At 45.8% G+C, this 14080-nt stretch overlaps 1 protein-coding gene across 4 annotated transcripts in view; it reads left to right on the plus strand.

Moving 5' to 3' along the window:
- tspan9a (tetraspanin 9a) overlaps positions 1-14080 on the plus strand; it is a 211546-nt gene that overhangs the window by 129231 nt on the left and 68235 nt on the right. For 3 of the 4 annotated variants that reach the window (XM_036520556.1, XM_036520558.1, XM_036520557.1), the window contains one exon: positions 6756-6835. In XM_036520556.1, coding sequence (XP_036376449.1) covers positions 6756-6835 — 80 coding nt within the window. Of the gene's footprint in view, positions 1-6286; positions 6836-14080 lie in introns of those variants that run through there. The other variant, XM_036520555.1, reaches the window with a different exon arrangement.

Below are 14080 nucleotides of genomic sequence, written 5' to 3' on the forward strand. Positions count from 1 at the left end.
AGAAGAGTCAGTAAAAAGACCGAGGCCTTGATGAGCAGGACTGACTCAGAGTACTCTCTGAGCTCCAGGAGAGCTGGAAAGGATGGGAGGTTCAGCATGTCATCACCCCAAACCCCTTGAATTCATTATCGAGTACCTCCTACATGCAGCAACCAGAAAAATCCTGAACTCCCCACCTGGTACCCCCCTGCCATACTTTTGGCTCCTTTTTCCTGCAGTAGTAGTTCTGCTGTGGCAGCTTTGCTTTGGTCATGCTATTTCATTTCAGCTTTGTTTTTTTTTGTGCTATACCTATTGTCATTCATACAGCTACTCTCTCTGATTAACGGGGCATAGTAAGACTGTGCTCTCATTTCCTACTTGCTTACGCTGTACAAGTTGGGACATCACAAGAATTAACCCCTCGAGCCCCTTGCAGGAATATAAATTCAGGGAAAACCTTTTCTAAATGCTAATGTGTCTGACTGCCTAAGCCTGTGTTTTCTGACCTGCCTGCGCAGGTCACATGGGCCCTCGAGCATCCTCTGGCATTTGTTGTTGATGTCATGAAAAAAAGTCTCAAAATATTTGCATGCGTTTCCCATGCTGAGCCAATACAGTCCCACAGATTACTGTTTAGTGCCATTCTTAATGTCCAGATATATCCACAGCAACACCCAGACTCTTCCTCTCGACACCCACACTTCTCCTCTCTAGACACCCAGACATCCATGCTGTTCAGTCACTGGGGTGGGATGTGGAAGCAGCCCCCCCCCCCCCCCCCCCCTTTTCATTGACCAGATGAGATAGAGTCACAGAATACTGCTTATCTAGGCATGTATTGAAAAACAAATCTGAGCGAGATCTGGATCCTGAATTAGTTTGCTTAGAACAAGGATGCATTTTAGACAAGTCTCCTTTGCGTAACCTCTGCATGAAATGATCAGTGGCCTGACTGAGAGGACAGAGTTTGCTGAGTAGATTCTGTGTCAAACCAGAGTGGTCTTTTAAGCATATGGGCCATCCACCTAAGGACATCTGATGCCTGGAAGCTGTTCACTGTCCCTCCAGGGGTCTTGCCTCACTAGGAGGGTGTGCTCTAAGGATACTCTGTGGCCTTCCTGGAATGATGCAGCTATTGAGCCATTTGTTACACAACTTTAGGGGCCCAGGGTTAAACACGCAAGCACAGTCAGGCCTGAGACAGCAGCTAAATGTCTCGGTGTAATTTTTTCAGTCAAGCGTAACTAATTGATTCACCTTGTGAATGTTCTTGTAAGCTTTATTCTTCAAAGCCACACACCCAGAATACTTGGTAAAGTAGTTTCACCTACCAGCTACCACAGAACAAAAAGAGCGCTGACACCACAAACTTCTGCTTGACTTCAGAGATAGAGCCTTATCTGTGTGACCAGGCACTGAGTGTAATTAATGCTCCATGCTATTGTAGAAGAATCCACTCAAGGAGTGGCTGACCTCAGAGACACTTGACTATGGACATAGTATGAAATAAGACCTCTCACCCCGAGCTGAACCGCAGCCTGCATGAGGTCTGTAGTCCCAGGCACTGCACTGAATGTATATTGTATAGTCTCAGACGCTCCCCTGTTAGGCTGTTGCTTACATACTGTTATCCTGGAGTCTTAAGGTATCCCTGATACACAACATCCCTTACACACTAGACTGTCCCTTACACACTGCGCTCTAATCAGAGCACATCTGAGACAGCGTGCTTATGGAACAGAGGGTTTCTGGAATCTTCGATCAGAAGGCAGGCAGATTTACTCAGATGATACTTAATGATCAGCAAGGAAGGGATGATTGGGTTTTGATGGATATGAAAGGGGGGTGGAGGGAGCTGTTTGATGTGGTTGTCTTGTGTGTAATATGTGGATATAATCAATAAAAAGAACTTTGAGAGATGGCAGGCAGGACCATGTCTTCACACCATCAATCAAACACACCTCTGTGGTTGCAGCTGCACTGATGTGGAGAACCATGGCAGAGCACGGTGTGCATGGGCATTGCCCTTAAACACCATCAGCTGCCTATCTCACAATTATCATGAACTGCAGTTCAGTTTAGGTTCACCAGATCCACCACTATGCCTAAATGCCTATTGCATGGGATTTCCATGGCTGCCTGTAATGGAATTAACTTCAGTTTGAGCAGCTCCATAGTACTAAGTACTCAGTAGCAGTAACCAATAAAGAGAAAACAGCCATCTCACATGCAGAAAATGAAGCTGAGAAACTACATGATGCTTTAGTGTAGCACAGTGTAGCAACTGTGAACACTTAGGTACTTCAATAATAAGAGTAAAGGAGTTCTCAGGGAACTAGCAGAAGTGGTTTACAAGCCTCTGCCAGTTATTTTTAAACAATCTCTCAAAACTGGAGAAATACCAGATGACTGGAAACATGGCGATGTAGTACCTATCTACAAGAAAGATGACCGGACTGATCCAGGAAATTATAGGCCCGTCAGCTTCACATATAAATTACTGGCATCTATCATTAGGGATAATTTGGAATTATTCCTTGAACAAAATGGTATCTTAAATGATAGCCAGCATGGTTTTTGCAGAGGGAGAACAAACATCCTGGACTTTTTTGAGGAAATGTGTTTAGTCTCAAACCAAGCTTTTGATATTATATTTGGACTTTCAAAAGGCATTTGACAAAGTACTGCATGAGAGGGTCATATTGAAAATGAAATCTGCAGGAATTACAGGAGCTATCACTGAGTGGGTTTGAAGTTGGTTGTCTAGTAGAAAGCAGACTGTAACTGTGGGAGGCATTTGTATCAGAGCAGGGTCCTGTATGAAGTGCAGTCCCGCAGGGATCGATAAATGTAAAGTCTTGCATGTGGGAAATAAGAACCTTAGACAAGACTACTTCATGGGTGGAAAAAAAAAAACTAGAATGTGCTCAATTAAAAAAAGACTTGGGAGTAATAGTTGACCCAAGCTTAATAGGATCTAGGCAGTGTGCTGTAGCAGAAAAAAAGGCCAACAGGATGCTGGGATATATAGCCAAAAGTATTGAGTATAAATCTAAAGAGGTTATATTGTAATTATACAATGCCTTAGTCAGACCTCACTTGGAATACTGCGTGCAGTTCTGGGCACCGCACTATAAAAAAGATATTGAAATTTTTGAAAAAGTTCAAAGAAGGACAGCTAAATTAGTTCCTGAAATGATATATAAAAGCTACGAGGAAAGACTCAAGTTACTTAACCTATTTAGACTAAGTGAGAGGAGGCTTATGGGTGATTTAATTGAGGTTTTTAAATTTATAAAAGGACTCAATAAGATTATAATATATGTATTATATATAAGGCTATAATAGATTTTTTAGGGTGAGTTCCGTCTGTAGAACAAGAGGACATAAATGGAAACTAGTTAAGAGTAAGTTCCGCACTGATATAAGGAAGTACTGTTTTACACAAAGAGTTATCTATACATGGAATAGGTTGCCAGGGCATGTAGTTGAGGCAGAGACCCTTGCTGTGTCCAGACTTGATGCAGTTTTGGATTCTCTTTAATTGTAATGGCGAGCTTAGTTGGGCTGAATGGCCTGTTCTCGTCATAATATGTTCTTATGTAAATAGATCTGACAGGAAGGGATTAGAGTGAGGACCAGTTAAACTCTGACCTTTGGGGTCAGGTGTAATTGGCGTCTGTGAAAATTCAACCAAAACACAGAGCGCCATCTTGGAGGGGCAATGAGATGACATGACACGATTTGCCCACCTCTGAGCCTGGCTGGTGGGAGCTGGCCCTGAACAGAAACCATGCTCAGGCAGTACTGCATCGACAGTGGTGGCTGGACAAGTGGTCTAAATAGGGATCACCATAATAGGTGAAAAGGGCGTTGATGACCACAATGAAGAGGCCATGGAAAAGTATTAGCTGCATCCTTGCTGTGGCGTGTGCCCTGTGCTGCCTCGTGTTAGTTGCTAAGGAGGTGGGCTTGTCCACAGCAGCCTGAGCGCTTCACATTTCAGCCATTCGCACAGCGGTGTGTTTAGTTCACTGAGGGTCATGTGGTGGGAACTGAACCAGCACCTGCTGGACTCTTCACCCTCCTCCTTACCTCCACAGCCCCGAACACGGACAGCCGGCACCCATCCGACTGAGTCGTTCTCTGAGCAAGTGGTTACCCTGATAGACCTCTGACATGCCCTTGGTGAAATTCTTTCTTGCAATTTATGTTGTGAGCTCTTCTACCAAGCCTTTACAAACCAGTTAAGGTGGAACAACCTAAGGAAAACAGGGGGAGGGGGATTATTGGTTAAGTGTACGTGGCAATGTTACTGGGTTCACCTTAAATCCCATTCAGCTGAAATGCTTTTTAGCTGCAGAATGGAGAGTGTGACTGAGATCCAGCCAGCGGGCCCCAGCTTGTGTTGGTGGGCCCCTCTATTCTCATGAAGCTGCCATTGTGAAATGACAATGGGGACACACCCTGCCTTTGTGTAAGATGAACAGAGGAGGAGCTATAACTGACCACAGTTTGGCTTCTTATAGGATGCCGTTCATTAATCTGCTTTAGGCAAGCACACATGAACTGGCCATCCTTGTAATGCATTTAGGTCTGGAGGAAGTGACATCAGCACTGGACAGTCTTACCAACAGCTGTCCATTAGCGCATGAGCCAGAAGAGGGCTCAGAGAAACCTCTGGATAAATGGCCAAACAGGATGACTGTCTGTATGGCAGCAGGCTACATTTCCTGTGTGGCTGAGCTTTTAGGAAACATGCTTAAAAATTTCAAGATATAACTCTTTATTTTATCAGGGAAGAGTCGAATAGTAATATAAAAGCAACAGGTAAACCTCCCAACAGAGGAGGACTAAATAATTCTTTTAATACAAAAATGAACGTCTGCTGCAAGATCAGAATGCACTTTTCCTCCATTTTGTCTTTATCATTTCAGAAACACTACTCAGCATTGTGTATTTAGCCTTCTGCAAATGTGCCTAGCAGACACCTGTTAGATGAGTAAGACATTGTGGTTGAGTGTGGTCATGCTGACCAGTTAGCAGACATCTGGTAGTTGTATGAGACATGGTGTGCTTGTGATACTGGGGCCCTTGCGAGAGGAGGGAGTGGATCCTGGGCTCGAGCCTGCATATCCACAGGAATGCATGAAGTGTCCATGCAGGGAGCTGCAGGGTGATCCCGTTCCCATGCCTGGGATGGTGCTATCGTGCCAGGGGCTGCCAGCCTGCCTGCACTCCTTACAAGGATGCCTCCGGGCAGAAGCCACGCCCCCATGCTAACGCTAGAACTGCTCCCAAGAGGAGCAGTGTGCTTCGAGAAGAATGAGGCAGGGATGCAGTTGTTAACTGAAGCTAGAATAGTTTAAGGGCTAATTATGATAAGGTGTTAACATTGTTCTAAGCTCTGAGGCAGGCAGATGTGCCAGAAAGCCCCCCACACTGTCCTGAGCAATGATTGGCAGGTGGCTTTACTGCCTTGGTGCCTGAAATCAGGCGAGCTGCTATTTTCTAAACTGACACAAGAGGCTCTGCCAGTCACACATGGAAGTATTAATATGCAGCCCCCACCCCCCACCCCCCACCATCTACCCCTTCCTTCATCTTCCTGCTGTGTGATTTTTTTTCTTAAATTGTCGATTGCCTTGTGGATGCCTTGACATCCAGACAGCGTCCAGAAGAGCGACTGGCCTCAGAGGGCAAAGTCAGAGCAAAGTAATGATAAGCTTATTAAAGCCATGGTGTCTATCGGGGGGAGGGGCTGGGGCCAGGCAGCCCACTGCCTGATTGGCTGGCCCTCTGACAGCTGGGAGGGGGGGGGGGGGTGATGGAGGAGGAGGAAAGGCAGCGAGAGAGAGGGAGAGGAGAGAAAAAAGGGCAGTGTTCTTGCTGGGCTGAGGGAAAGCCCGTTAGATGCGGCAGCTGATAATAGCAGTCCAGCTACACTGCAGCAGAGAGTCTGAGCTCGGTGCGGGATGAGGGACTAGAGCGAGAGCAGGCGAGCGAGTGCACCAGAGAGAGAGCGAGAGAGAGAGAGAAGGGGGCTGCTGAATGGAAGAGTGGAAGACAGGAGAGTGGGAAAGTTGCGAGATCTTGCAGAGTGGAGCTGAAGCAGGCAGGGGACGAGAGCTTTGAGTACTGAGCAAAGAGGAGCAGGTCATCGGCACGAGAGAGGAGGAAGCACGCACTCAAAGAGAGGCAGGGGAACAGCACAAGAGAGGAAGAAAGGAGTGCCAAAAGAGGTACAGGGGAACAGCACTGGAGAGGAGGAAGGAAGCACTGAAAGTTGCATAAGGAGCAGAGCTGTGCTGCCCACAAGATCTCTCTCCTCCTCATGCTGGCAGATACCTGAGAGTGCAGAGGCTGCTTCCTGTGTGTGTCTGACAGAGCTGCTCTCCGCCAACCTTCAGGTTTGTGGGGGGTGGTGGGAGGCGCTTGCGTGCCCGCCTCTGCGATATGGTTAAGGGTGACCCTGCAACGCCCACAGCCACCCCAGAGCATGGAGAAGTCAAGTAGTGAGGAGTCGGCCATTCACCGAAGCCCGTCGGTCGACAGCTGTGACTCGGATTTCGCTAAGGCATCCGCCTCAGGCCGGCCATTCAGCGGCCGCGGCTTCACCGCTGGCGCATTCTATGGCTCGACGGGCATGAGCGCCCAGGCCCGTGGGGGCACCGGAGCTGGCACCGGTGACAAGAGCACTGACAAAGCCAGCAAAGCCAGGGGCAGCAAATACGTGGTGTTTTACCTGGACCTGTCCTTTGTGTTCCTCCTAGAATTCAAGAAGTTCAACATGGCCCGTGGCTGCCTGTGCTGCCTCAAATACTTGATGTTCCTCTTCAACCTCATCTTCTGGGTAAGTGCGCCTCCAAGTCCCTTCTCATCACAACCTCTCACTTCTAACCTCTTGCTTTTGGGTGTTGATTTCACCAGTTGTGGAGTAATGTGAAGCACACATCCATTGTTTTAGCTTCACTCTCAGACAATAATGCAAAAATGCAACCACATTAACCAGAGGACATTCTCTAAGCCAGTGTCTCTCAGATGTTGTGCTTTTCTCTTTATCACTGAAGGATTTGCATAATCCAACATGGTTTAATTTGCGTACAGTTATTCATTGTTTTCTGACTGAAACTCGTGTGTGTTGGATGCATTAAGTTAGGAGAGTGGCTGTATGGTGGAGTTGAAGCAGGAAGAAGTTGTATAACCAGAACAGGATGCTGGGAAGTGACTGTCGCTGGCTGGGGTAGACCTTCCCCAGGTCGGGGTATCTTCTGTTTCAGGTCCGGGGAATGTGGATGCACTGGGTTATCAGCTGAGCTTTGTACGTTTGAGAGGCACAGGCCATGCCACCTGTATCGAAGCTAAACTGTGACAGTGCACTTAGAATGTATCTGTCTGCTGAAGGCTCTTTACAGAGAGGCAGTCAGGTCATGCTCTGAGCCATAAGAGCCAGAGCTTGCCTGTCCCAGACACCTGCAATCAGGGAGTCCATCTGACCTACCAGAACCTCAGGGCACCCAGCCTAAACTTAGAGAGAAGAACCAAGTCTGCTCCTGCCAAGCAAGCAGTACTGTCTCTAGAACGTTTATATCTGGAGCGGCAGTGTGGTGTAGTGGTAAGGAGTAGAGCTCATAACAAAAAGATTGCTGGTTCGATTCCCCACTGTGACTGGCTGGGCTAGACTGTGAGCTGGTATAGTCTAGGTGCAGTAGTTTTAGACAAGGTACTGAACCCACAACTGCCTCAGTCAATATTCCGTCGTATAAACGTATAAACTGTAAGCCATGTAAGTTGCTCTGGATAACAGAGTCCACTAAATGACAACAATGTAATGTAATGTATGTCTCCATTCAGAGACTGAGTGCCCAGGAGATACTCGGCAGAGATTGTTGCAGGTGACTCAATAGACCCCCCCCATTCCACAGAGAGGAGCCAGGGCTGCATGGGGCTAGCCCTTCACTTGAACCTGGTACCGTTGACGATTGCCGCTGAATCACCTTTCAGAGGCTGTGCCTTGTGCTAATATTCAGATGTTTGCTTTTCGAGAATTGCACATTGAAAGTAACGTTTATAAAGTGTTTGACTTCTTTACTTTTACTACTGTTCTGGACTCGTATATTGGGAGTGGGTGGGTGTGGCTGTTGCAAGCCATGTTTTTGAGGGGGCAGGACAAATCGGTGCTTGTACCTTGGCACCCGTGGGTAACGTCCTAGGAAGTATAAGCTCACCCTCCTGGATCATCCCGCCACCCCCAGGTTTATTCCCGCCATCTGGCCTCTTCCTCATGGAGATTAGTGCTGTCTGAGGAGTGGGACCCAGCTCAGATTAGAGTACTTACCGTGACCAGGATTGAGCACAATTCTGCTTTTGTCGTACACACAGGGAGAAAGACCTGAAGGAGCTTCCCGGGAGTGTCATACTACTGTCTGTCTGTTCTTAAACCAGTGCAGAGCTCCATGCACTGTTAAGCAGGGAAAGATAAAATGAGTCATATAGTTTCCTGGTGCTGTCTGATATCAGAATTTAAGTGTTGATGCAGCTCCCTTGGCTGAAACCTGCCACCTCACTCAGATAGCTCTCTCCTGTACCACAGAAATAGGGAGCACTTGGGCAACTGGTAGAAGCACAGCTTCTGTTGTCACTATCAGACAAAGATGATCCTCATTTGGTATTCCAGGAATAATGTAATCTCAGCTACCTTGTCTGGGAGCAGCAATATCAAAGCAAATCTTCCGCTGGGAGAGGGAGGGATGCAAGCGCATTTAGCCTTCCGCGCATTCTCATGCTCTCTGGAGGGATTGCCGCAGGATTTCAGCACCATTTGGTTGGCGGCAACAAAAGATTAGTTTTCCCCATCAATTTAACCACTTGTAGTGGAGTTTTGTGCTCTGAATGTAGCCAGCACACTGCTCAAAGTTAAAGTTGAAGTCAGTGTGAGTTTGAAGGTGTTCTGGATTTGCTCTGTGCCTCAGACATGTAATTGACTGTTGCAGTGGCCGTGGAGCCAATTTCCTCTGCCTCTGCTGGGGCATTGGGTGTGGCCGAAGGTTTTTTGATCTGAGGTGCTGAAGCAATTTCCCATTTCTTTTTTTTCCCCACACATGCAAACCGCAACAAAAGTTCAGTAATCTCTGCCCAGAAGGAATTAGCGTTTTCAGCGAACTTTCAAAGATCTACCGGCAAATTGCTCCTTGCTCAACAAAGCCACATAAACTTTGCACACTTTCCTCCTTCCTTGCCAGTGTAACTGCTCTTTCTACCAGCAAATGCCAAAAAAGCACAGGCAACACACAGGCAGCATAAAGTGGCCTATTCAAATAACATTATGCCCTGGTAAAAGCTGTATATTGTAAGAAGGTGCATGTATGAATTCCTCCATTCATGACATATTTTTTTTCTGAAATTTGGTTTCTGAGTATTGGGCAACTTTTGTACCCATGGTGCCTTATTAGCCTACATTACAAATATGTGCACTATATATATATATATATATATATATATATATATATATATATATATATATATATATATGTAGATAAAGAACAGAGCTGTATGTTCTGTACATATTTTGGTTCCATATTAGTATTCTATAGGTACTTCACAAACGAAAAATATTAGCTCTTCTGACCTGACATTTTGATGTTTTTGATAGTGTTGTAGACCATAAAATGTATGCAAATTTCTGGTCTGTGGATGATATTTGAAACGGGAAAAGCATAGTTCTAAAAATCAGTGTTTGTGTTTGAAAATTGAGCTCTCTATTCTCATCCTCATACCTTAGGTTTTTCAATTGTTCTTGACGCGTTGAGTGGATTCGGGGAGAAGAAATCTAATGAGCCTCTCCACTGTAGTTGAATTATACCTTGGAAGTGTTTCTGGCTCTTGGAGCATGTAAGATTGGATATGGTGCTGTAGGGTCCTCTCCTGGAAGTATTTGATTGAGTTAGGAATCCTGTTCCTCAGTCTTCATCCTGATGCCTGTAATGGAAAACCTGCCTCCAGTTAGTTGAGGGCTGGGACAAATAAGCCCTTTTGTGTTGGAAATATCTCGGCTAACATTATAGCTAAAAACATAAATATTTTTAATAAAAGTGAAATGTCAAGGTCTGGTCATATGTCTCGGCTGTTGTATCACAACATTGAAAATATTCAGTATAAGTTGTAAGTATATTTAGATCCCCGGTCCAGCTCATTGGCTGTGGAATGGACTTCTGATGAACTGGTGAGATGAACTGATGTTTTTTGTGTTATGCCAATGCTGTCTTTTCCATTATTATTTTCCTTGAGTCTTGAGTTTTCCTGGGGTCACAGAACAATTTTTCAGTAGTTTTTCCCAATTGGCCAGGGGTTTCTGGTTTCTTGATTATAGCACTGTACTATATGTACAGTACTTTGTGACAATATCAATTGTAAAAATGCGCTATAGCAAATAAAATGGCTGATTGATATATGTACATGCATGATTTATTTTAGGGAGGTCTAACATTAATGTTAGAGAGCCCATGGGCAGGTCCTCTGCCGGCTGCGTGGAGGGAACTGTAAGGAGGAATCAACCGTCTGTTTGGCATAGTCCTGGGAGTTTGCAGTGTGTTTGCTGACTCTGCAGTAATGCAGAGGCTGCATGTGTTTGCGTATTTTTCCACAGGGCCCCAGTGTCACATTCAGCTGGATCCCTTCCTGCCACTTGCTCTGATGAATACCGTAAGTCTCCCTTTTTCTGGGAAAGGCCAGGCTGGGGTGTCAGAAACGCGTAGCAATGAGCAGAAATGGATAGGAGCGGCTGTTTTAAAAACTAAATTAAGATGGATATTTTGGAAATGTAAGTGATAAAGAAGTAATAGCAGAAGTAATAGTAATTTCATGGGACATGGTCCTGTGCTGTGTGAGTGGAACACGATGCTCGGGTGGGCACTACATTACTCTCTCTCTGTCATGTTACCATTAGAAAGGTCAGGATGATGTCACAGTAGACCCTGCCCCCTCCTAACTCAGGTTGGGGAGCCTCTTGGAGCTGTCCTTGCTGGAAGTTGGGCCGGGAATAGGGAAACCCCAAAATCAGGGCTATCTTTAGGGCTCCCTCCCACCCCCACCAAAGTTCTGACTCTTCTCATTAACGCTAAATTCCCCCTGAGGCACTTTGGAATGGACCCATGGCCTCGCACAGCCTCCCTACTGCTGTTCCGTGCAACCCTGTGTAACGCACCCGATGGCCTCCACATTACTGCGTTGCCATAGCAAGACAGCCCACGGTCACGATTGCCCCTCATGGCGACTGATTCCACACCCCGAGGTCTGGTGGTCCTGCAGTCTGGTCTCCTTGCCTTTGCAAAACCCTCTGCTTAATATAAATGATGTTCAGAAAAAGAACATTCTCAGAACTTCTGAGTAATATCCAGTAAGCAGGGTGTTGATGGCGCCCATCTATCCACAAGCATGTCATTCCCAGCACCTCTGGCAATGAGCAAGGAATCATGGGATATTTTTGGACACACAGTGGTGGAGTCACTGCAGCTTGGTTGGTGAACCGTGCACGCGTCAGCAATCATCCAGAAACAGATCTGCTCAGTCAAGCACTTCTCCATCTGTTGATAATGGTTCACCTGTGCACGCATTTCTGTGTTGATTTGAGAATGATTCTTTCAGGACAGGATGGAGACTATGTACTATCCATATGCATTAAGTGGAGGTCTCAACCACAGTCATGTGTATAGACAATCAGATAGACAGAATCAGTGAAGTGTTAAATGGGAGTTTACTTTCATATAAAAATTGTAAACAAAGCAAACTTACTAACCGCAATCATCCAGGTAGCAAGGGATGGCCCGCTTCATCGAACCTGATTTTCTCACTGGGAAATTGAGACCTTTTTAAGAGCAGATTAAATGAGGTCTGCACTGTTAGTTATCACTCATTATGTCATTCCTCAGATATAAAGAAATGCTATCCTCTCCCCCATGCTGTGCCTATTCTAGTACCACCATAGAGAGGACTCTGAGGGCATCTTCGTACATTATGTTAGATTTGGTTCCCTTTTAACATTGCTAACATGATAGATGGTAGCATGAGGCCAATATGATTTGTCTGACTTTGTAAAGTAGGCCATTGTGTGTCAGCATGCGATCCGTTGTCTATTAGAAGCATACTTTACTCAGTGAAAAGTCATTGTAATATTCCAGACCCTGAACTTTTGGTCTCTTCTGATCAGATGAGGGATGTTTAGAGATTTTTAGTTATTTAACACCTACACAGCCCAATTTATTTCTTTTTAAATCTTGAATAGTTGAACATTAATACATTGAATACATTAAACATTACCATTTAACATTAACTTTAACAGTAAACATCTAATATTAACACCAAGTTTGTTCTGCCTGTGTGTTTGATCATATTTGCTCTGGAGCCATACTGAGCTATACTATTGCAAATGAAAATGTCTCCTTCATCCCAAAATTGTGGGAAGACAGTAAACATGTCTTCATTTAATGCTGCTACTCACTGCTGGTGGAAGAATCAATGCTAATCTGGTGCTAACCAGTGAATTAATGTATACCGTTAGAGTGGCATGGTAGCACTCACCACTCAGCACTTTTAGCCTGGCTTAATAGCAAATTACTTGAGAGATCAATGCCAGTACACTGCCTCCAGCCAGCCTAATGCTAATGCTATCTCCCTGCTCCTGGCTTGGGTACACTTTCCCTCACTGCCAGTATATTGGCACCCAGCTGCCTCCTTAATTATATATGGGAGTGGGGTAGCAGGCATCCAAATGGAAGGCTTGTTGAGGCCTGATTTGATTCTGCTGGTGTCTCGTGTTTTGAGCCCTTTTCTTCAAGTCTTATCACGGGAGGCCATCCTCCTGGCGATGGTGCAATTGAATTTATTGGACATCTATCTGGAGGCACTTTGACACGCTTGATCGGGCCCTACAGAGGTGCCTAGATGGGGGTGAGTTATCATTGGATGTACATGAAGGTGATTTCCCCGGGGCCAACAGTTTGAAATTACTGAAGACACCTGAACGATTTCCCCCTTGCAGCCTTGTGTCTCAGATAAGACACGCGTGCCACTATCCCATCTCCCTGGAACAGGAGGAATCTCTGGGATCTGGGCTCCTGGTTGCTCTGCATTCTAGAGGGGAGTATGCAGACTCCAGGTGATGTCCCCGGAGGGGTGGGTGGGAGACAGGGGGTATGGGGGCATGTGAAACAGCCATCAATAGATGTCCCTTTGATCCACCTGTTTTAGGGACAGGACCTTACATCTTCCTCACTGTCCACCTCTGTAGGGAAAAGCCCTGTCAGGAATGATTAAACAGAGCCTGCTGCTGTGCTTCAAACATTATTGTTCCCATTGATTTATCATCACTCTTTACTGCCACAACATCGTGCATCGTAATAACTCACCTCAGCCTCCGATGCTTTTGGGTTTTTAGTATTTTTTCCCCTTTTTTGCCAGTGTGGAATGGGCAGATGAACTGTAGTTGGCTCATCTCTTCAAATGGTGTTCTTGCAGAAGCTCTGAAGCCAGGTAAATGCAGTCCCATGATACACTTGCACAAGCCCAGCAGCTGTTTCTCACACTGCAAGTCCCACAATGCCCCATAGTAGAGTGATCAGGGATTGGAGGATAGGCCTTAGAGGATCATGCCTGCTGATGTCATCCATGTGAATCACAGATGCCTCAGGAGCAGTTAGAGGGTGTAACAGTGGAGGGACGAGCACACCCTGGCCAACAGCAGCCACTGTAACCTGGGGCAACAAAGCTAGTTTCTACCACAGTGGACTCAAAGTCACTGTGAGCAAATGACATAGCTCAGACTCGAACCTGGGACTGAGCTCTGGGGCTCGGCTTGTGTTCAACAGGCACCTTAACCAGTGGAGGTACTCAGGAGACTGGCTCATTCTTGTTGTAGATCCAGAAACACTGTCAATGAGACAGATTATTGGGTGGAATCACTACAACATTATCACAGTCATTACCTTTGTGCTTTAGTGTAGATTGGTATTTACAGTTGCATTTATTGAAATAAGATATTTGAAGGCTTTCCAGTAGAATGCAAAACACGGCCACTTTCTAAAGAGACTGAGACATAGTACTG

The sequence above is a fragment of the Megalops cyprinoides genome, unplaced genomic scaffold (genome assembly GCF_013368585.1).
Source record: "Megalops cyprinoides isolate fMegCyp1 unplaced genomic scaffold, fMegCyp1.pri scaffold_27_arrow_ctg1, whole genome shotgun sequence".
Taxonomy (NCBI): domain Eukaryota; kingdom Metazoa; phylum Chordata; class Actinopteri; order Elopiformes; family Megalopidae; genus Megalops; species Megalops cyprinoides.